We start from the raw sequence: 25,502 nt of genomic DNA on the forward strand, positions 1-25,502 counted from the left end.
TAGAACCATGAACCAGTCGTCTAAGGCGCAAGAGTTTGCTGTGCAGAGTTGCGTCCCTTGGGCACGCCAGAAACCTATGATTGTGGGTTCGAATCCCGGTTCGCCCCAATTATGTTTCTAGGTTTGTCAGCACCATACCCATGCTCGTGGATTTCATCGAAGTGGAAAACGTCGGAGACCTACATCACTTCGGGCTTTCCTCCCCCTTTAAGCTGACACGCCGCTATATAACTGGAATACTGTTAAGAGCGACATTGAACCAAACTCACTCACTGGCTCATTCTATGGGTTGCATTTCTTTTGGCAGTGAGTATATATGCATATCCCAAAAAACAAGATTTTTTTTAGAAAAACTCAAAGGGAGAAAGTATTGACACAAGGCATTACATCCATATCACTCACTTGTCAACAGGACAAAATATTTACACTTCAAAACTGATAGGTCCCAGAGCAACACAAGTTGAGATTTCGCCCAGTCCACAAAGAGAACCACATTGATTATAAACACATGGTAAACATTTCCATCCATCTTGGAATATTTGCATATTACAAAAGTTATACTTGGAACAACAGAGGATTGATGGCACTTGAAAGGTTGATTGATACATCCTGTCCTCACATGCTAGGAATTGCTTAATAGCAAAATCTCTTTTTGTAGACTGCTTGTCGTAACAGGCGACTAACGGGATCGGGTGGTCAGGCTCGCTGACTTGGTTGATGCATGTCATCAATCCCAATTGCGTGGATTAATGTTCATAATGCCAGTCACAGGATTGTCAGGTCCAGATTTGATTATTTACAGGCCACCATCATATAGCTGGAATATTGCTGAGTGCAGCGTTAAACAACAAACAAACAAACAAATGTCTATGTAAAATGTGGGGATAGGACATTTTGGCAACCATGGGCACCAAAATTCTCTCCTCCTGACTGATGAGGAAGGATATGCTTACAAGGCAGAATTTCTCAGATTGTCAAGATGAACATAAGGGAATTCGGTCAGGACTTTTAAGCTTTAGGTATATCAATGATCTGATATTGTTCAATAATGGTCTAATAGCCCATTCTCTTGCACTGATTTTCATGAACCATAAATAAAACAGACCAGTGAAACTGTTTCATCTGTTTCATATTCAGATCTATGCATATAATTCAGAGTGTCAAAAGACTGTCCACAAAAGGGAGGACTTCAACTTTCCTTTAGTCAACTGTCACTTTATATCATGCAAATAGGGCTGGGACGGGTAACTCGGGTACCGGGGGTGGGTGGGTCCTGATTAGGCCTCGGGTACCCACAGGACTACCCGGACCCGTGGTTAGTCACGTGATATATATCGTTTGATGACAAAAATGATCTAAAACTCTATGGTTACAATATAAGTCACTAAGACCCCATTTCTTTCTGACTTTTATATGTTTGAATAAAGATAAAACTCATTAAACTTCAGTGTATGCATGAGTGGATCGTCTTACACGTAAATCTAAATACATTTTGCCAGGGCTACGGTCAAACTTTTCCAAATCGGACAGTTTGTACCTATCTCTAAATATCAACAGCGGGTACCGGGGCAGGGTCGGGTAATAGGGTAGTGGGTACCCGGGTAGTAAATTTGGACCCCACCCAGCCCTACATGCAATTATACCAGCAGGTCAAGCCCTTGGTGTCCACATTTCACAACTTTTCAGGTACTACAATCGAGTATGTTCTGTCTATGAAGATTTCAAAGAGTGTCATTTGATGCTTGCTCAAAAGTTGTTTGATCAGAGTTCTAACATTCAAAGCCTCAGTAAAGTTTTCATAAAGTTTTATTGTAGACATGTGGAGGACATTTACAAATGTGACACATCTGTGACCTAAATGAGGTCTGATAGAATTCCCTGTCTTCACTTGAACCAAACCGGGTATGTTCCCATGGTTTTTTTCAAGTAAACAATTGACTTGCCTTTGCATGTGTTTGTTATGGGAGCCACCAACGGGAAGGAAATGCTCACCGTTTCATGAACACCTGGTGTCATCACTATTTGATTGTGAAAGTCAACACATGCTTACTAGATGGTCGGAATCATAATGGACTCTGTTTTTAACAGTTTATCTTATGATTTTGGAAATGGTTTACCAGGTAGTCGCCTTTTTATCTATCATATTTATGAAACACACTCTGACATTGTTTTTGTTATTCTTTTTCTTCCAGAATCTTAGCATATTGAACAATAACGCATGTAAAACAAGAAACTATATTGCTCTGGCCATTAGGCGAACGTCTCATCGAACATGTCAAACAGCAAAATAAAGACATTTTAAGCAAATCTTTAAATATATTATACAAAGTAATAAAATCAACAACAAAATATCTATAAGTTGCCAAACTGACATCTAAGTTATTATTTCCATCTTTTTGTGCAATTGCGTGTAATGTAGGACAGATGACATCTTGGCTTTCTTCGCCTCAATTTCTTTAATGCCAAAACATATGTATAAGAAATCTTTGTCACAGCTCGTAACTGCTAGCACTATACATCAATGAAGTTCCATATTTTTAATATAGATCGCCAACGTTCAGAATAACATGATTTCACCCAAACCTTTTGTCAAAGTCTGAAAATGATCATACACGAGGACAGTACCATTGCTGTAATTTGATTGGCTGCCTTAGGTCATGTGCTTAAATTTGACCAATCACATACCTTGTAGCAGATTATGTCGGTGAAACTGTACATTGTGTATACTGAAATGGCAGCCTTCGACGTACGTGTTATTCATACGAAGCTTCAAAAACATAGGTGTTTCCTCATGTTAGTGAGCGGACAGCCCCTATCATCGGGAAATGGGTGATGACAGATATTATTTGTAATTCTTTTTAAAAAAATGTTCGAACTACTTACATAAATGAAAATAAAAAAGAAATAGGTAGACTTTAAGTGGATTTTATTCAATCATATACTTCGCTTCATTGGTCCTTAATCTGGACACTATGAATGTTTTAGCTAACATTATTTTAATTTAAAACAAATCTAATTAAGTTGTTAATGAATTATTTATATAATGTAATACACATTATTTTCATATTGATAAACGATAGGGTTAATTAGACCTTTCAAATAGTGTATAGCCAAACATGTAGTAGATGTTTTACAGGCAGATAATTTCCTGGATAAATGTTGGATTCATCTATCACACAAGAGTCTCTGGGAACTTGGTGTCACAGCAGTAATCTTCTGGTTGGCTGGTGTTCAAAGAGTTCAACGTCGCCCATGCTGCCAAAATAGTGGCGTCTTTCATGCATTTCCACCCATGACATGAATATTGTTATGTTGCCATTTGTGCACAAGCTGAGTGCCAGGGATATGATAAAATATTCTTGAAAAATTTAGTTGTTTTACTTTTGTTACACCAGAATATTTGTTTTATACCTACCTAACTTTTTAAGACAAAATTCAAGTAAGGAAAAGGCCTTTTTTTAAAAATAAATTGGCATACCACACTTTTGAAATGAGTTTGAAATCTGTAAACCAAGAAATAAAAAATTGTTCCCTAATGTAAACTAATATATACTTAAGGTTGGGTTTACAAGGTTAAAAGGCTAATGCATGTTGTGTATATTGCAGGTAAGACAAGTATTCGGCCATATTGATAGCAATATTTGCATGAAACACTATCCTGAAAAATGTGATTTCTACATGAGATTACCTACCACCTAGACAGTCAGTAAAACACAGTGTTTGACACTGCTGCATTTACTTTCCTAACATTGAAGAAGCTGACATCCTTCCTCAACGTAACATCCCTGTCCTGTACACTTGAAGGAGACCTGGCATTTGCTGCAGTTTTTACCTCATCAAGTCATCAAGACAGAGAGTGATCTAATTTTGTCACAGATGTGCTGTACTGGTTAAGCCAATATAATAGCATGTTCTTTACATGGCATGGTAACTGAGACTTGGCAGTTAAATATGCTCTCAACTGGAACTGTAATCTTTCATTTACTTTATTATAGCTGTGTTCAAAATTAATTTGGATCTTGGGGTGCTTCATATTTGCTGCTGTAGTATTTAAATTTAGGGACCCAGAAATCTGTAACTTTTAAAATAGGGACATGAAAAGGATCCTGAGACTTTAATGCTTCATTTCAAATGCTATTTAGATGCTTATCATGTGATACAAAATAAAACATGTAAAGGCTCAAAAAATGAATTAAAAGTATGGATACCAGTGAGTGGGCCAGTCAGTGATTGGTCATTTTTCTATTTCTATTTCTGCCTGCAATTACCTTCTAGACTGACATTTAAATTAAAAAAAAAGATTTTGACATTGCTTATACAATGCAAGTATATAATGTACAAGAACTCCATAACATTGAAGACGTCCTTACCTCAACAGAATATCCCTGTGTTGTACATTTGAAGGAGAGCTGGCATTTGCTGCAATAGTTACCTCATCAGCTAATCAAGACAGAGTGATCTAATCTTCTCACTGATGTGCGGTACTGGTTTAGCCAATATTATAGCATGTTCTTTACAGGGCATGGTAGTCATCGTGTTCAATCAATACTACTTTGATAAAATAAAATGTCTCCTATTTTCATTCATGGTCACAAAACACCTTTCAGTGATGGAAGATAAAGCTGAAATGACTCCAGGGAGTTATTATTGATAGGATACACATTGAAAGTGGAAATAATATTGTTTGGGTCTGTCTGCTGTAGAAGGTTTATAGTGATTGACATGGATGGGAGTGGTCTTTAATCAATAGGCAGTTGCTTGAGTCTGTAGGCTCCAATAATTTTACTAAGTGATATTTATGCAATTGGTTTTGAAATTTTATTTTGTCAGAAGATTGTATAGTCACGATATGGCTGAAATACTGCCAACTCTAAATCTTAACTCACTCACTCACTCACTCACTCTCACCCAGAAGATTGTAGAACACAGAAACATTAATTATTTATTCCGCTTTAGTTTTTTTCATGGAATTCAAGGTTTACCAAAACGTTTGGACCGACTGCCATATCTAAGCCATACTGCAATGCAGTATATTAAAATATGTGGAATCAAAGTGTTTTTACTTTAACAATGAGAAGTACATTTTCGTTAGTAAGAAGTATTTCATCATCATTTCATGTTAGTCTTTTACGGTAAGATTTACTCAATTACTGCTTTTTACTTATTTGATTTACACGCTAGTCACTTAAATCCATTTGTTCTGCGCTGGGTGCATCACGCTGTTATATGTACGAGAGTCACACTTTACTGAAGAGGGACTACAAGGGGAAACCCATGCTTGTCGTAAAAGGCGACTAACAGGATCGAGTGGTCAGGCTCACTGACTTGGTTGATGCATGTCATCAATCCCAATCGCATGGATCGATGCTCATGATATCAATCACTGGATTGTCTGGTCAAGACTCGATTTTTTTACCAACCGCCATCATATAGCTTGAATATTCCTGAGCACGGCGTTAAACAACCAACCAACAAGAGGAAATCCCTGTGCAGTTAAGAATCATTGATAGCACTGAACATATTTTAATGCTTTTATAACATATCCATTAAACTTTGTTTTTACAGAAGAAAAAATACTTTACATACGTTATTGTGCTTATGTATATCAGCAATGGGTAAAAACTGTACATGTGCATAGAGTAGGGTTTATTTGGGTTCATCTGACTTTCATGAGTTATACACAGCCTCGTATCAGTGGATGGCTGATAATGACACCCTTCACCTCTGCATCGCGAAGCACTTGTATCTTTTCAGAGTACAGAAGCCCATGGAGAATTGGCAATCACTTGTGTCCAACATTAGGGATAGTTGATTAAATTGATTAAAATTATTTCATAATTAGGAGATAAAACTACTGTGTTTTGAAATTTGATGTAGTCCCACTGTAGAGTAGATACCTTGTATTTTAATTTGGAACCGAACTTTTGCGCGAGGTTTCAAATGCATAAATAAGAGGTATCTGCTCTACAGTGGGACTACTTCAAACACCCGCACACATGCACGCACATGGCATTGATTCTAAGTGACACTATACACAGACAGATACGTGGCCTTGATGTCAATGACACTACTATGCCACCCATATTATGTTTATAAACAATTGATCGTGTGAGCCATCTAACAGTCATTTCAACTAATGAAACCAATGTAATGAAAATGTCACTAATGCATGTAACAACACTATACCACTGTGCACACAGCAATGGCAACAATAGATTGTTCATCATTTGGATCAGCCAGGAAGTTGCAAATTGTCCAGATGTTTTCATACTTTTCCTTTTATTTGTTACTCATATTAATCATTATCCACTGTTTGAAACTGCAAATGTTCTGTGTTTTGGTTAAAATTTGAGATACTTTTTACTCCCCTGAAATAACACAGACATTATAAGTTGTAGCTGAATCACGAGGGTTACTTGGAGGTTGATGTGTCCCACATTAGGTTTCAAACCACGAGTCAGAGGCCAGATTGACACAAATGCTTTCATTGTTTTATGGCTATCAAAAACTATCGATAGTCCATCATGGCAACATTGTCAACTATCAATAGTCCATCATGGCAACATTGTCAACTATCGATAATCCATCATGGCAACATTGTCAACTATCGATAGTCAATCATGGCAACAATGGGAACTATCTAAGTCAATCATGGCAAAAATGTCAACTATCAATAATCCAACATGGCAACAACGTCAACTATCGATAGTCCAACATGGCAACAATGTCAACTATTGATAGTCCATCATGGCAACAATGTCAACTATCGATTGTCCATCATGGCAACATTGTCAACTATCTATAGTCCATCATGGCAACATTGTCAACTATCGATGGTCTATCATGGCAACAATGTCAACTATCTAAGTCTATCATGGCAAAAATGTCAACTATCAATAATCCAACATGGCAACAACGTCAACTATCGATAGTCCATCATGGCATCTGTGTCAACTATCGATTGTCCATCATGGCAACAGTGTCAACTATCTAAGTCCATCATGGCAACAATGTCAACTATCAATAGTCCATCATGGCAACAATGGCAACTATCGATAGTCCATCATGGCAACAATGTTAACTATCGAGAATCCAACATGGCAACAATGTCAACTATCAATAGTCCATCATGGCATTTATGTCAACTATCAATTGTCTTTCATGGCATCAATGTCAACTATCGATAGTCCATCATGGCATTAATGTCAACTATCGATAGTTTATCATGGCATCGATGTCAACTATCTATAGTCCATCATGGCATCAATGTCAACTATCGATAGTTTATCATGGCATCGATGTCAACCGTCAATAAGCCATCATGGCATCGGTGTCAACTATCAATAGTCCATCATGGCATCGATGTCAACTATCGATAGTCCATCATAGCATCTGTGTCAACTATCCATATTTTAACTTATAATTGCTGTTATCAGACCACAGACAATCACAATACTGGGATAGTTCAGTCTGTCGATACACCTCCACCTGGTACTCTTTCTCTCTGTTTTAAGATAGAAAAAAACAACAAGAAAAAAGCTGTTTATTTGTATTGTTGCTTCTTTTGACAACAGCTTCCAAGAATTTCAGTTGACCCCTAAACAAATTAATAGACTCCTTTGGAAACTTTTTGAAAAGTAAACTTTCTATAGAAAATGTTCCATGTCATTTTAATTTAATTAACCTTAAATATTAAAATAAATGAAATTGATCTCTTAAAAGGTCTGTGTAGGTGAAAGACTAACAGTATCATTGGACCTATTCAATGAACAGTAGGTAACCTAGTTTTGAATGAGGATATCAATAATTTGGAGTTTCGGATGACAGACATTTGTTACAAGACTTGAGAAGAAACAAAAAAGGATTATTTTTTTTACGTTTGTGAAATTCATGAACCAAGTAATAAAAGATGAGTATAAGGGTGATTAAAACATAAGAAAAGCTGACTTACCATCTGCGCATAGTAAAACATTTGCAGGCAGACAGGTGCGCCAGGATCCTAATGTATGGCTACTGACCATCAACACTGATTCATGCTCTTCACTTAGACATGAGGATCGATATCCAGGAGCTTGTCCTTTAATGCTTCGACTACAATAGCTTATGTTTACAGCCGGTTCTCTCTGATCCAGCGCTCTGGATGACCCACACACTATGTCAATACGTGGGCTCTATGTATTTGATGTAAGGCAAATTTAGTTTATTAACTGACTTATCAGTGTCCGGCTACATACTTTTTTTCTGCAGATTGTGTGAGTTGCGGGTGTTACTGGTAGGGCTGGACAATGCTTACCTTTTCACTAAACCCTTGTGTCATTACTGATTTTCAGTGATCCATGAATATAATTTTCACTTCTCTTTTGCCTTTTTAATTTTCACTTCTCTTTTGCCTTTTTACGCTAAATGAAATCTGTTTCGTCGGATAATTGAGACTGGTTATTATCCGTCGTTGACGTGTCATGTTTTCAGATTTGATAACCCTAAAGTAATTCTAAGTGGAAAATGAAAATGAAAAGTCCATCTGCTTAATTGCTCAAAATCTTAATTTGCTATTGTGAAATATTTAATTTTTTTTTTTTTTTAATGTTTTTATAGAAACAATTTTGACTCAAATGAGCATAGATTTAGTTTCCGGGCCATTACTTGAAAACATATTTTAATGAAACTTGGTATATGCATTGTTCGTCAGCATAACTGGTGCCTTTTGCTATTTGGTTACATTTGGGATAAAACTTCGGTGGCTGAGTGGGTTAGATCTCTGATCATTGATCGTTGTGTGCTGGCGATTAGGTGCCTTACTCTAGCCGTGTGGGTTCGAATCCTGGGGTTGGACCCAAAAAATACTAGAATCTTTATTTTACTAAGAAAATGTTATCCCAAATATAACATTTGTTACATTTGACCACTTTCTGAATGGAATAGTGTGTTCATAGCTTTCGGCCATGCCAATTTACACTTGTCGGAGGGGTACACAAAGTACGTGATCTAGACTACCAGTTGTTGGACTTTCATTTTGGTGGAAGCCTAGGTGGCTGAGTGGGTTAGATTGCAGACTATGTGTGCTGGCGATTAGGTGCCTCACTATGGCAGTGTGAGTTCGAATCCCGGGTGGGACTCAAGCCAAAACAAGTACTAGAAACTGTACTTTACTAAGAAAGTGTATCCCAAATATAACATTTGTTACATTAAGCTACTGATTGTTCATTATGGGTACTCCAACTTTCACAATAAAATCTATCATCCATACTGCTGATACAAGTTCAATAGTGTTATTTTATGAGAAAGAACACATTTTAGTTATAAACCTTTTGAAGAACACCAAAATTAGTCGGAAGAATCTTTTTATTTCTCTTTTCTTCCCACCAGCAGAGCAAAATTGTTCACAAGTAAGTCCTTAAACCAAGGAATATAAAGTCCTGCGTAAGTTTTGTTTGGTCAGTTAATATGTGTATGTGTTCACATTCATTCAAAACCATTCTAGCTCACCTGCCTGAAAGGCAAATAAGCTGATGTCGTGGCATGCTGTCTGTCATCCTTTTATATTTCCCACATCTGCTCTGAAACTACAGACCGTCTCTGTGGTCTAGTGGTAGAGCGTCCACCCAGAGAGCGGAAGGTCCGGGGTTCAATCCCCGGCTGTGTCATACCAAAAGACTTTTAAAGATGGTACTTGTTGTTACCCTGTCTGGTGCTCGGCATTAAGGGACTAAGGGACTAGTCGGCTCGGAGTCAGTATACTGTGTCTGAGGGGGTATTCATGTTAAACTGAGGCATGGTATCTCAGTGAGCTAGCACTATAAATCAGCATCAGTCCGGACTAGTACAAACAGCCACACAAACACACACACACGTACATGCACGTCGCTATATAAGTGCAAAAATCTTGGACGCGATGTTAAACCCCATTTCACCTCACCTTACCTCTGAAACTACAAGCCCTTTGGAGCTGACACTTAGTGGGAATGATCCCAGCTATGGCCTCTGTAAATAGTCCTCATGGAATTTCAGTACAAATTCAAACATGTCTGCCACGGTGGCCATTTTGAAAATGTCATTTTTGGCCATTATGCAGCCATATCTCTATGTATATTAAATTTGATACACAACAAGTGTCTTTGAGAATTACATATGACATGTTTTTTAGCATATTTTGATTTTTCCTGCTATGATATTTGAACACATTTTCAAGTGATACTGCACTATCAACGTCTGTGAAAGTACAAGGTCTATAAGTTGACACTTTGCAGGCGCTAGAAACTAACAGTTTTAGCCCACTAGTCCTTATGATGATAACATATAACAAAACCCTTAAAAAGGATGTACCCAGTACTCATCTAAGAACTGAATCAGTTAGGGTTTTCCTGACAATTAGGCTGACACGCCATTTTAGTACTAAAATACTGTTGACTATGTTCTTTCAATTCTGATTTTAGGAACTCAAAGGAGACTGAAGACAGTGTTGAGGAGGAAGATGATGATGACTATGATGATGATGACCTTATGAGTGTCCGAGCTACGATGCAGAGCCTCCTTATTGATGATGACAGTAAGGCATTCGGGGACAGTTTCTTGACGTGAATTTGTACATGTTCGATTTATTGCAGTTTATCTAGCATTGTCATCAACTGCCATTGACCTGTGAAGATCCGTCTAGGTCTTCAGCAACCCATGCTTATTTAAAGAAGCAACTAGGCTTGTCGCTTATCGGGTGGTCAGACTCGCTGACTTGGTTGATGCCTGTCATCGTATCCCAATTGTGTGGATTGATGCTCATGAAGTCAATCACTGAATTGTCTGGTCCAGACTTGATTATTTACACACCACCTTCATATAGCTGGAATATTAATGAGTGTGGCGTAAAACATCAAACAAACAAACAAACAAACAAATCAACCACAATGTTTAGTGGAGAATATCAATATAATGAGGATGTGATCCCAAATTCAAAATGTTGAGTGTTCTTGTATGTATTCACCCATTGCAAACAAGCGACATTTGAGCCAATACCTGGACACATATGCTTGTTAGTCAATACCCCCCCTTCACAAACACTCATTATCATCATGAAGATAACAGTCAACATATGCTTGTATGTCAATGAATGCCTCAGTAGTTGGTCATTATGTTAAGGTTCAATAAAGTGAGTGAGTATGGTGTTATGCCGCTTTTAGCAATATTCCGGCAATAAGTAAGTATACAGTTTGTTGTAGGCTGTTCTTAAAGTGTAATTTCAGGGTGGACAAATAATGTTTCTTGTACAGTTTTTTGGTTTCATGTGTGTTGTGATGTGCTTCCAGGTGGGGGCTCCAATAAGATCCAGTTCAGTCTGTCCACTGAAGATGCTGGAGAACAACCTGATGGGGAGGACAGTCAGGGAGGAGATGAAGATGGGAAGGGAGCGGAGGGAGAGCAAGAAGAAGTGGAGGAGGAAAATAAATATGATGATGACAATGATGATGACAATGATGATGACAATGATGAAGAATTGAAACGACTTATTGATGGTGATGATGATGATGACAGAATCTCCACATCAGATCTCTTTGGTAGGAAATAGTACTGGCGTTGACTTATGCCTATTGTTTTCATCAAATATTTTATGATATGAATGTAAAATGTATAATAATTAATATTCTTCACACCGGTATATTTACTTTCTCATTATCAGTACAGAGTGAGTGAGTTGGGTTTAACGCCGCTTTGAACAATATTCTAGTTGTATCACGGCGTGTCAGCTTAATGTGGGAGGAAAGCCCTAAATGTTGCAGGTCTCAAACGTTTACTACTCCAGTGAAACCCACGAGCACAGGTATGGTTCTGACACACCTAGAAACATAATCAGGGCAAACCATGATTCGAACCAACAATCACTGTTTTTTGGCGTGCCCAAGGGACGCAACCCTGAACACTGAATCGCAGCGCCTTAGACGACTGGGCCACCCATGGCCCCCTAATCAGTATTGAGGCACAGCAATAATATCAGTTCATACACAGGAACACACCCATAGGTGAATCTGGGTTGGACTTGGCCACCAGGAGCCTATTCTTGTCATGTGAGGCAACTTAATGGATTTGGTGGCCTGGATATTGTTGATTGTATGTCAGTGTACCACAACAATGATGATTGATGTTCTCATCAATCCCTCGTTTGTCTTGATTAAACACGATTCCATCATAAACAACTGTAAACACAACTTTTGTGGACTGAATGCAAACAAACCAGGAAATAAGTAACACCCAGTCTGTTTTTCTTCCTATACTATGGCCCTGTGGGGATTCTGTGTTAGATGTGAGGTGAAATGGGGTTAAATGTCGTGTTCAAGATTATTGCACTTCTATGGCGATGTGCATGTACATGTGTGGCTGCTTGTACTAGTCGGGACAAATAGTGCTAGTGCCCACAAAGACACCATGCTGCAGTTTAGCATGAATACCCCACTTAGATAGAGTGTACTAACTCCGAGAAGACCAGTCCTTGTTCTTGCCTCTCAATGCTGAGTGCCAGGCAGGGTAACAACATGTACCATCTTTTAGCATCTTTCGGTGTGACGCGGCTGGGGATCGAACCCCAACCTTCCGCTCTTCCACAAATGTGTTTAAGCTTCATTTTCATCAGCATCAAGAGCTTGTGAAATGAAATGTTATATATATTATAATGTGTAACAAGTTGCCATGACTACATATGTTGAAACCTTGTTATCACCAGATGACAGTGATGGAGAGACGCAGTTCGGGGATGATGATGATGACGATGATGACCTGTTCAGTCGTCTGGAGCAGCAGCGAGCTGAGCTGGAGGCAGCTCTTGGAGACAAGCTCATTGAGGTCTACAAGGCTGTTCAGGTATAACCTCACTGGAGGCACTGACATTGACCAGTGTGTGTATGTAGTATGCTTCTTGTCAAAAACAGGTGTGTGTCTGTATTAAGCTCTTTGATAATGACCAATATGTTTGTGTGTTATACAACTTGTTAGTGACAGGTATGGGTCCGTATTATGCTTCTTGACAATGACCAGAATGTGGCTAGATTAATCTCCATGACAATGACCGTTATGTGTCTGTATTATGCTTCTTGACTTTGACAGGTGTGTCTGTATTATCCTTCTTGAAACTGACCAATATGTGTCTGTATTATGCTTCTTGACAGTCACCAGTGTGTGTCTGTTATGTTTCTTGACTATGACCCGTGTGTTTCTGTATTATGCTTCTTGACAATCACCAGTGTGTGTCTGTATGGTACGTATTGACAATGACCAGTGTGTGCTTCTTGACAATGACTAGTATGTGTCTGTATCATGCTTCTTGACAATGGCAAGAGTGACTGTATTATGCTTCTTGACAATGACCAGTATGTGTCCGTATTATACATCTTGACAATGACCAGTATGTCTGTATAATACTTCTTTAAAATGACCAGTGTGTGTCTGTGTTATGCTTCTTGACAATGACCAGTGTGTGTGTGTATTATACGTCTTGACAATGACCGGTGTGTGTCTGTATTATATGTCTTGACAATGACCCATATGTGTCTGTATTATACGTCTTGACAATGACCAGTGTGTGTCTGTATTATATGTCTTGACAATGACCAGTGTGTGTCTCTATATTATACATCTTGACAATGACCAGTGTATGTCTGTATTATACATCTTGACAATGACCAGTACGTGTCTGTATTATACATCTTGACAATGACCAGTACGTGTCTGTATTATACTTCTTGACAATGACCAGTACGTGTCTGTATTATACATCTTGACAATGACCAGTACGTGTCTGTATTATACTTCTTGACAATGACCAGTACGTGTCTGTGTCATGTAGGCACTGCAGGAGGATGAAGATGGCAACATGGAGGAAGGAGCAAGGATGGCCATGGATATGCTGGGGAAAGAACAGGAACACCTCTACCCAAAAATATTCCAGCTAGTTCTGTCTGACACTGCTTACACTGAAGGTAAGATCATGTGTTCAGAGTAAAGCCCTTCATCAACCTGGATAAGAATAGATTCCACAACACAATCGTTTGTCTTCAGATGTGACAACATTGGATCAGGCAAACACTTGACTACTGCATGACTTGGTTGATTCCATTTCATGACTTTTTGCATTGGGCATAATAACAACTGGTTCATCTGGTCCAGACTCAGTGATTCAGAGGCTGCCATGATACAGTGGGAACATTACTATCTGTGGTATTCAACAACATTCTCTCAACCTATATAAGAATATGGGTTCACATTAAGATCATATTTACATATCTATAATGTATTCACTGATCTTGGATTGATTTATGCCATCCAGTTGTCAGACATTCATTTTTGTGGAAGCCTCGGTGGCTGAGTGGGTTAGATCGCTGCCTTTGTATTCTGACTATTAGGTACCTCACTCTGGCAGTGTGGTTTTGAATCCCGGATGCGACTCAACCCAAATAAGTTCTAGAATATGTACTTTACTAGTTGGTTGGTTTGTTGTTTAAGGCCACACTCAGCAATATTCCAGCTTTATGACGGCGTTCTGTAAATAATCGAGTCTGGACCAGACAATCCAGTGATTAATATCATGAGCATCAATCCACGCCATTGGGATCGATGACATGCATCAACCAAGTCAGCGAGCCTGACCACCCGAACCCGTTAGTCGCCTTTTACGGCAAGCATGGTACTTGACTAAGAAAGTGTTATACCAAATATAACATTTGTTACATGATATTTAGTAAATTTAGGAGTATGCAGTACGATCGCTCAGTTGAACATCCACGCTTCTTTATGCTTACAAGATTTGACTTTTCTACCCGATCTTAGATGTCAAACTGTCATGGGTTATATTGTCTGTTATCATTTCCACAGATAATGCATAGAAGACACCCACCTATTTGTTGAACGAGTCATCATGGAAACTGTTGCTGTCGACATCCCCGACAACACCCATGTATCATGTGATATCAAGGCAGAAAGATTTCTTCTGCTGTCTGGAAAATGTGATCACAGGAATTCCAATCCATCTTGATTCCCGGAAGGAGAATAAACATCTCTTCCATTTTCGGAAATGAGATAAATTCCTTCTTACTTCTGGGAAACAATCACAAGAATTCCAATCCATCTTGATTCCAGTGAAGGAGTATAAAAATCTCTTCTATTGGTGGAAATTAGGAATATATGAATTCTAAAGAAGTATTCCATTGTAGGAAGTGAAAAGAGAATGAAAATCTCTTCCTATGTCGGAAGTTGGGCTGATATGAATTCTAATTAAGGATTTAAAAAAATTCCATTGTTGCAAGTGAAAAGAGTATTATGCCTAAGTTCAATATGGTGAAATTATGCTTTTGAACAGAATCTATTTGGTACTTAGACATACGTTGATAGCAGCGTTATGGAGGTCAACATATTTACATATTATATGTATAACCATATTGTTCAATGTTGTTAAATATTGCAGGCAAATGGTATGGGATACGCATAAAAACTATATTGGTATTTGGTCACAGATCATAAGGATCCTCCTGAGGATCGAAAATTGTTACAGTTTAGCAAGCTTTTGTGTGATTTTGCTTCAAATTGTTGCTATACATGTATCAAACACATCCTGCAATAGTAGTTCTGTAAACTGTGTGACTTCAATTGAAAGAATATTGAACGAATTATTTTTCTTCACCTATGTTTCACAAAGATACAGTAAAGTCACTTTACTTTAAACTCATATTGACTGCTAATACAGGTCGTGTTTTTGTAAGGGGGTGGGGGGTTCAGGTTTTTTATTTGCATATCTGTCACTATTATGTATTGTATGCTGTATAAAATCTGTGTCTATGAGCTGCATCCTCCTGCATTGTGGATACCTAAGTGGCTTCTATTCACAAGTCTTCATTCACAAGCGGGGCGGTCGAGTAGCCTAGTGGTTAAAGCGTTCGCTCGTCACGCCAAAGACCCGGGTTCGATTCCCGACATGGGTACAATGTGTGAAACCCATTTCTGGTGTCCCCTGCCGTGATATTGCTGGAATATTGCTAAAAGCGGCGTAAAATCAAACTCACTCACTCATTCACAAGTCTTCATTCCTGCTGATAGTGTTGTATAACATGTATTGTCACTTGCAATATATAAAAAAGTTGCTTATTACAAAACTGTTCACATTGTCAAATAGTTTAACAACTTGTTTTTCTGTAAAATTGTTTCTTTCTTACATTGACTTTTTATATCTACCTGTAATCCTGTGACAACTTGATGATTGCTGTATTGGTGACAGTAACTTGTGGGTTATTTGATACTCAAATATGCCAATCAAATATCAAAGACATGCATCATTTTTCTCCTTTCAAAACCATGTGCGCGAAGCAAGCCACGAATCGATTGGAGAAAGCAAATTAATTGTTCATCCCGGGGTCTGCAACAGTTGGAAGCGCTTGCGCACTCTTCCAAAATAACAACTACCGCTTGGTTGCCTTGCTCTAATGAGGAAGTTAATAGAAGAGGCTCGATGACGAGCTGATGAAATTTATGACTACTTTGTAGATGTGGAACAGACTGAGGATGGTAGCTGCCTTTGCACATTTCCCGTTGATTCAGTCAAGAACTTCTTGTTCTGCTGTCAAACTCAGCCACCATTTTGGTTTGAGAACAAAGCCACCTCGGCCAACGATTGTTTAGCTTTCAAGCGGCTGAAAGGTAACGCACTGTTAGGGCTTTGAGCTTTGCAACGCACCCCATGTGTTACATCAGTCACATGTCCAACAAAGCGTGTCTGAGTCTCTTGTGTGTGGATGTCATAATATATGACTTGAACCTGAGAAGGCTGAGCCTGTGAAGACATCTACTTCCTGGGATTATAGCTGAACATACATCAGCAGTTGTACGTCACAAGTTTCTTTAGAAGTGTGGATTTAATATATTCTATGTTCAGGATTATGATTAATGTGTGTGAAGTTACATTGTTAAGATGCTGTGTGGATGTGATCATTCCTGGTCATGATACTGGAAGCTTTGTGACGGATACACAGTGACACCCTCGTTACATGTACCCTTTTCGCGAACACCTGGTGTCTTTGGTTTTCAGCAATCCATTCATATGATTTGTATCCCTATTTTGTCTTTTATGTCCAGTAAAATCACTTTCGGCAGATGATCAAAATTCTCTGGCAGGGACTATCATATAACATTGTAGACTAACAGGTCTGGCAGAACATTGACAGACAGATGCATTTCAGGATTAGCCCTTTAGACTAAAGTACACTCATTTGCATGATAATGATATGGCAAGATTAAGTCTTAACATCTTGACTTCAGAAACAAATATGCCTTTGTTTAAGTAGGATCTTTTTTCAATGGTTAATACCAGCTTGGCTTTTCAAGCTAAGGTTCATCTATGAAATTCTTCTAATTGAATTAAATATATCAGGGGCTCGATTGGACAAGGACACAATTTTGAATGAGGAACTATGGGTCTTGATTGGTTGTAGATTTGAAGCACGTAAGAGGTAATAATTTAGTGGTAACAGACATGGAGTTTGTGAATTCAAAAAGCTATGTTGGTTATTGGGACCAAGGTACTTATCCTAACATTATACCCTGGATAATAGAGGATGTCAATAATGTTGATCCTCTTGTTTCTGTCTACCCTTGATATATTTGATGCCCTGGAGGACTTACAACCTAAGCTAACAGTGTTTCACTGTATACATGATCTAATTTTGTGGTACACATCAATTGTGGTTTTTGTTATGACCATGATGCTGTTGTTTAGCTTTTGTTGTTTGTGACTTGATGATCTTTGTTTGTTTTCTCAGAGTCTGCTTTCAATATGTTTTCTAGATATATTTCTTGTTTGATTCATGCATACCAGTTAACTCCAGAATGGGTATAATAAATAACACTGAAAATGTTTCAGTAGGTATTGCTTTTACTCTTAGGGTTAATATGTAACAAGCATTAGCATCCAACTCGTTTTGAAGAAAAAGGAAGAAAATTGGCCAAATGTTCATACAAAGCAATATAAGTTATGCCTGTCTGCAAGAAATATATTTGAGAAACCATGGCATAAATCTGTTAAGTCTTATGCACATAAATAAAAGCAACACAATCCATTTCCATGATCATAAGAAATTTCTACTAAAAGCAGAATCCACTGTAAGATTCCAACTACATCATAAGCATGTGTTTAAGAATCAATATCAAATAGTGATGATATCAGGTGTTCGTGAAAAGATGAGCATATCCTGTTCCACAGGTGGCACCCATCACAAACACATGCAAAGGCAGGTCTCACGTTCACCTGAAAAAATACAGGAACAAATCAAAACAGGGAATTTTAATGTTGATCACTGATACGTCAGTTTTGGAAATGTACCTGAAATATACCAGAGAGCTTTGCTGAGACCTTGTATGTTGTAAACCTGATCAAACACCATTTAAGCAAGAGTTGTATGGGGCTTATGAAATCCTTGTCGAAAAACCATGCTCGATTGTACCACAAGAGTTTCAGTAGACACCAAAAGCTGGAGCTGATGAAATATTACACTACATAAAGGGAAAGTTGACTTTGGAAAGTTGAACACGTATTGAAACTTTTGTTATACCCCCGACCTTTTAGGTCGGGCGTATATAATTATACCAAGGTTCCGTCCGTCAGTCTGTCCATCCGAAAACTTTGTCAGTGCGATTTCTCTTAAACTATTCAGTGGATTCATCTCAAACTTAGTACATTTAATTTGTGTCATATGGAGGAGTGCAGTTAATTTTCCATTTTTTATGAATTTTTCAAACCCTAACCCTATCCATTATTCAATTTGAAACTACTGACACACTAAACGGGTCGGGGGTATTAGTGAGCCACACTCACTTTTGCCCTTGTTGAATCTGATTTTTGAAGCATTTTGTAACATGCCAAAATGTGCATCACCACCAAAACTGTTATTTATTTATTTCATAATGGTGAAAATATGAAAATTGTACCGATTCCACATCATCCTAGCAGCTGTGCATCATTGACTTTTGTATATCTCTGTACGTACTCGGAGCCATCCATTAATACAGTCTGTGTGGTACTTGCATACCCTTGACATTATATGTTGTGTATCAATGTTGGTTTGTTATTGTTTTCAGATATATATATATATTCCATAATATTGTAAATACATACGGTCCAATAGTGGTGTGAAGATTTGTCAATGTGAACTGTAGAATGTGTTGCTATGATACAGTGATATAATTATAAGGTCTGTGTTGAAACATGAGTGAGTTGATTTGAATGCTGCTTTCAACACTATTTGAGTTATATCACTGCATGTCAGGATACTGTATGAAGAAAGCCCAAAGGGATGCAGCTCTTAGCAGTTCATTTGTATAAGATGGCGCTTGTATAGGATAGAGATGTTTCATTTGCTAAGATTAATATCTTTACACCACTGTTCTCAAATGTGATTTGCATTGTGTCATTATGAGCCCAATATGACCATCATGTCCCAAATATGTCAGCTGTCAAGAACGTTTTATGTTTTTGATTCTTCCTGCTTTGGTCCATAAATGATGACAGAAGCCTTTTATTGTGTCACATATACATAAAGCAGCTCACTACAGGTTCAAAGGATTGTATGGAGCTGCAAACGATGTGGAGAACTCATTATATGGACAAGGTCTCTGTCTTTGGTTGTGATGTTCTTTTCTGTCTCTGGCTTCAATTCTGGCCTGTGCCACCATCAATCTTCATTGAAAGACTTCAGTACCGTCCAAACAAAATGTGATACAACCACAATGTCCAATCAAGGTCTTCATTCCATATGTCCAGCCCTGTCCGTCCAGTTGTGACATCACACTGTCCAGTTAACATTGTGTTAATGTACACCATATATTATTGAGTCATGACAGACCTGTAGTATTCTATGGGTCATTTGTCCAAACAATACATTTGTTTATAAACGTTTCATATTTGTGTATTGTAGCAAAGAGTCAATTATATATAAATTGTGCAAAATAAATATTGAAATGCTTTAACGTTTCATGTTATGTGTGACAAAGTTTAGTTTGTTGCTTTTAGATATAGGTGAATTGGCATAAAAGTAAGATGTGCTGACAAATTTCAGCGCCATCTGGTGTCAACACTAATTTGTCCAGGGATTCTTGAATGTTTTGCTTCTACACAATGTATATGGGTTTTACTGTGAGAAATATGCATTTCCATATGTCCTGACATATGAAGGAGATGAACACGCTGTTCCAGTGTTATATGTCAATTTGACACTGCTAAACATAGTGTGGGACTGACTGCTGGTATTTATGCCCAAGATTCTTTGTCACACTTACAGGAAATGCAACTCAGTATTTTCTGATTCACATTTAATATTTAATTTCCAAGCTCTGACATACTATGATTGAAAAAGAAGTACATGTACTTACTATAAATATTAGCTTCCTGGTCATATGGTCAAATACCTGTTTCATATTTTATTGTGATTTGAAACCTCTGACAATAATTTTTCAATAGTATTTTAGAATAGTTATTGAAATGCTTGTCTATGGTTAGACAAGACATATTATCAACGATAACTTCTTTATTCTGTTATGATGCAACGTTGGTTGGTTTGTTGTTTAACGCCCCACTCAGCAATATTCCAGATAGATGACGAAGGTCTGTAAATAATCGTGTCTGGACCAGACAATCCTGTGGTTAATATCATGAGCATCGATCCACACAATTGGCATCGATGACATGTATCAACCAAGTCAGCAAGTCTGACTCCCGATCCTGTGAGTCACCTTTTACGACAAACATAGTCGCCTTTTACGGCAAGCATGGGTTGCTGAAGACCTATTCTAGCCCCGATCAGCAACAAAGGATAATGGTAGATTGATATGACAGAAAGAAGCCAACTAATTAGAGATGATAGTTGGAGTGTTCTATTGTTTTATCAATTATCAATTATTATTTATTGTAGGCAGATGGAATGTGGTATCCTTGATCTCAGTTGATTAAGGACTTTTTTTTGTCGGATTTTGACTGTTTCTTCTAGTTTTAGTTTTGGTAAAGTCATGAAGATTGTTTGATAGGTTTTGTACACTGTCCCACATGATATTGTGATTATGGCAGTTGATGTGGTTTTGGGATGGCTGAGTTTCGGTCTGACTTGGTGGTAGATGATCCTTATTAGACGAGTATAAGTCTGTACTGAGCTGTCTTACTTCACTCTTCCATGACATGGGTATAAAGATCTATACACGACATATAAAGATAAATATAATCACATCATAATAGAATAAAAGAAGTCATACACAGGGGCACGGGTGGCCCAGTCGTCTAAGGCGCCTCGATTCGCTGTGCAGAGTTGCGTCCCTTGGGCACGCCAGAAACCTATGATTGTAGGTTCGAATCCCAGTTCGCCACGATTATGTTTCTAGGTTTGTCAGCACCATACCCGTGCTCGTGGGTTTCAACGAAGTGGTAAACGTCTGAGACCTGCATCACTTCGGGCTTTCCTCCCACATTAAGCTGACACCGCGATATAACTGGAATACTGTTAAAAGCAGCGTTAAACCCAACTCACTCACTCACTCATACACACAATATCTTGTCTTTACTGTTACTCACAAATCAAGCCGTTCATACTTGTCTATGCATATTATAATGTTAAAAAAGCCATATATAGAGAGCTATATTCCGCAGATGACATGTTCTACTCACATACAGGAAGAGTCAGAAAGTCAGTAGCGTTGTTTTCGGTTCAGAGTTAAAGCAGAAAGAGAGCAGTTGTGGGGGTGAGCGGAAAAGAATTCCACAGAGATGCACCTTATGAACTAAAAGATTTTGAACTAAATGTTTTTAGTTTATGTACCAGAGCATCAAGGGAAAGTTCATCAACTGAACAGATTGGTCTCTGAGGAACTCTTTTGAAGTCAGTTCTTGAAGATATGCAGGAACACTCAGATTTAAATATCTGACAGATTAATAAGAGACAGGTTTTTTAAGTCCATACGTTCACGAACCTGTTGCTTGTGCAAAAATCGCAGAATGGGTTTAATAAGCGATCACATTTTAGTCTGAAGCTATGCTTACGGTCGTATTTTGAATTTTCCGGAGCCTCGTCAGTTGATCACCAGAGATACCTGTTACAGTAGTCCAAACGACAAAACACTAATCTAGGTTGGTCACATATAGGAATGTGTTGCAGAACGTGGACTTTGCAGCTCATGATGTACATTCCACAACTTGTGACCTCCAAGACTCAGCATGCTGCTACCGACCAGAAGGTCATATAATCACAGGTGACTTCTTTAATGTGGGCAATAACGACCTTCGTGAGTTATTCAAATATAGACCCAAATACCGTGAACAGCCTCCTGCAAAATAGGATCACAACTTTACAATCATGATGGGTGTTGTTGAAGCATAGGACAATAAATAGGCCAAAAAGAGAAGAGGAACCTGTTGAATGTCTTTCGGAGTGAATTACGTCAGTGGGTGAATTTATAGAATGCTCAAACTGAAAAAAGGAAACAGAATTGGAATAAATCCTTTCTGTCCTTGCCAGTTGTCATCCAAAGTTCGGCTGCCCTACATGAAAAGTTTAAAGTTGTTCCGACTGACAAGGCCTAAAATAATATAACCATTATATGACCAAAATATCGTGAACAGCCTCCCACAAAATAGGATCACAACTTTACAATCATGATGGGTGCTGTGGAAGCATAGGCCAATAAAAGAGAACCTGTGTTGAATGTCTTTCAGAGTGGATTTCGTCAGTGGGTTAATTTATAGAATGCTCAAACTGAAAAAAGGAAACAGAATTGGAATAAATCCTTTCTGTCCTTGCCAGTTGTCATCCAAAGTTCGGCTGCCCTATATGAAAAGTTTAAAGTTGTTCCGACTGACAAGGCCTAAAATAATATAACCATTATATGTCGGCATCAGTAAATTACTTGTTTGATCAAAGAACTTGGTATAAATGACATTTCAAATAATGCCACATATAAGGTCAGTATGCTAACTAAGTAGAAATATGCCAAAACCATGTATCAGTACTATCAACATTTAGCTTGACTCTAAAACATCTATGCTTGTCGTAAAAGGCGACTAAGGGATCGGGTGGTCAGGCTCGCTGACTTGGTTGATCCTAATTGCGTTGATCGATGCTCATGATATCAATCACTGGATTGTCTGGTCCAGACCCGATTATTTACAGACCGCCGCCATATAGCTGGAATATTGCTGAGTGCGGCGTTAAACAACAAACCAACCAACCAAAGCTCTTTAAAAATCCGTACCGTACAAAGAGAGAGATATTGCTGGGTCCAGCAAATGTACTACCAAATCCCTGTCTCAACGATTAACCATAATCCTTAATACAATCAAGGAATAACTTTCTTTGAAAGTATTTGGGACAGTGGAATTAGCACCATGTGCATTCTCAAAAACTCAAAGGATTTGCTTGAATTTTTACAATCTTAGAAAAGAAACAGGTTCAAATTCTGTCCAAACATTTGATTTTGCAAATGTACATCACTATCCAACATGACAAACTTAAGGAAAATCTTCATCCCTTGACCCATAGGTTTTTTGTTAAAAAACGTGGTGACCGACGATAGAGATACATACCGTATTCGACGTAATAAGCGCCCAGGGCGCTCTCAAAATTAAAAATGGTGGACTCTTATTAGAATATTATTTTGGTGAAAATGAGAGAGTTAAAAGATAAATTTCGTGGTTTCAGCTGACAGTCCGAAATGTTTATATACGAGATATACATTTTTCCAGAATTTAATTGTCCATAATTAAGAGTGCATGTAACACACGAGTGTGTATAATACGCGAATAAATAAGTGTTGTGCATATTGATCTATTGGAAGGGGTGCTAATTGGTATTGTTCACAAGCCAATATATTAGCAAATATCGCCGTTGGCGCTTATTAGAGCGGGGCGCTTATTACGTCGAATACGGTATCTATCTTCAGAGGCGCAGGACAATTATCAAAAATGAAAGCAAATGCCATCTGTGGTTTACTGAGAAAACATGTGAAATGCTGGACATCTATGTAAGACATTTAGACAGAAGTAGGCAATCCCACGGGCACAAATTGTGCTCCCCTTCTTGCTAATAAGTTTCATTATGCATATGAATCGAAATGTCCGCTCGGGCTGGCAAAGTCAAAACAAGGTAATTTGGCCGAGATGTATAAATTAAGCGTCAGGTAAATCAATGATCTGATATTGTTCAATAGTGAGTGAGTATGGTTATTCGCCGCTTTTAGCAATATTCCAGCAATATCACGGCGGGGGACACCAGAAATGGGCTTCACACATTGTACCCATGTCGAAAATCGAACCCGAGTCTTCGGCGTGACGAGCTAACCCTTAATCAACTAGGCTAACCGAAATAAAGGAGACCAGCGTGACCGCCTCATCTGTTTCATATTTAGATCAATGCATAAAGATCCAGAGTGACAAAACACTCTCCACAAGACTGTACAACAAGAGAGACTTCAACTTTACAATGGTCATCTTTCCCTTTATGTCGAGCAATATTCCTGCAGTTCCACCCATTAATGTCTACATTTCACAACCTTTGAGATACAATCGAGCATGCTCTTTCTACCACGATTTCAAAGAGCGCCATACGACTCTTGCCCAGAAGTTGTTTGATCAAGTTTACACTCAAGGCGTGAGAACAGACATGTGGAGGACATTTCCAAGTTTGACGCATCAGCGACAAGAATGATGTCAGATGCAGTTCCCTATTTTGACTTGTACCATACGCCCCCATGGTTTTCTTTTCGGATGAACAATAGACTTGCCTTGTCACCCACATAGAAATAGCATGTTTCGCAGAGGTAGTTCACAAAACAACTTTGGGATCCTTGAAAGGATTCAATCAGTTGAGAATGTTGTTATTTAGCTTTGTTTATGTTATCTGAGTTTGGTTTTGCTGTGAGTCACCTTTCTATATATTTTCTAGGTATATTTCTTGTTGATTCTTGAATGCCACCAAGCTCATAGATCTCGTAAATAACGTTTAAATATTTCAGAAGGTATATGCTTTTCACTCTGTTATTCATGTGAATCCTTGAAAGGATTCAAGCACCTGAGAATGTCTTCTCATAATTTAAGATACAGTCATGTCTTCCTGGAGAAGAAGGAGAAGAAGTAGAAGAAGAAACTGATACACTTCTGGACAATCGTGCGTCTTGGGTCTATAGTGCTGCTCAGTGTAGGCCCAGTGGAGAATCAGGAGAAGAATACTAAATTTTGTTTATTGTTTGAAATATGTCAGCATCATTCAAGCTATATAAGATCGATCTGCAAATAATCCGGTTTTGAATGGACAATCCAGTGAAGTAACTGTGTCCAACCATCCATCTATATGGTCACCTGGCACACAAGCATTGGTTGCTATAGTCCCCGCCACTTGAAATAGAATCACATATCGCGACGAGTGAGTGAGTGAGTTTGGTTTAACGCCGCTTTTAACAGTATTCCAGTTATATCACGGCGTGTCAGCTTAATGTGGGAGGAAAGCCCG

The 25,502-nt window shown here is 38.3% G+C and overlaps 1 protein-coding gene across 4 annotated transcripts in view; it reads left to right on the forward strand.

The window, feature by feature from the left end:
* LOC139450056 (serine/threonine-protein kinase Nek1-like) overlaps positions 1-15,865 on the forward strand; it is a 91,793-nt gene extending 75,928 nt beyond the window's left edge. For all 4 annotated transcript variants that reach the window (XM_071231690.1, XM_071231692.1, XM_071231694.1 and 1 more), the window contains 5 exons: positions 10,434-10,546; positions 11,298-11,546; positions 12,707-12,843; positions 13,826-13,958; positions 14,851-15,865. In XM_071231690.1, coding sequence (XP_071087791.1) covers positions 10,434-10,546; positions 11,298-11,546; positions 12,707-12,843; positions 13,826-13,958; positions 14,851-14,861 — 643 coding nt within the window. In that variant the 3' untranslated portion in view covers positions 14,862-15,865. The remainder of the gene's footprint in view (positions 1-10,433; positions 10,547-11,297; positions 11,547-12,706; positions 12,844-13,825; positions 13,959-14,850) is intronic.
* Positions 15,866-25,502: the final 9,637 nt, after the last annotated feature.

Source organism: Haliotis cracherodii, unplaced genomic scaffold (assembly GCF_022045235.1).
Source record: "Haliotis cracherodii isolate W230 unplaced genomic scaffold, xgHalCrac1.p SCAF_8, whole genome shotgun sequence".
Classification (NCBI taxonomy): Eukaryota; Metazoa; Mollusca; class Gastropoda; order Lepetellida; family Haliotidae; genus Haliotis; species Haliotis cracherodii.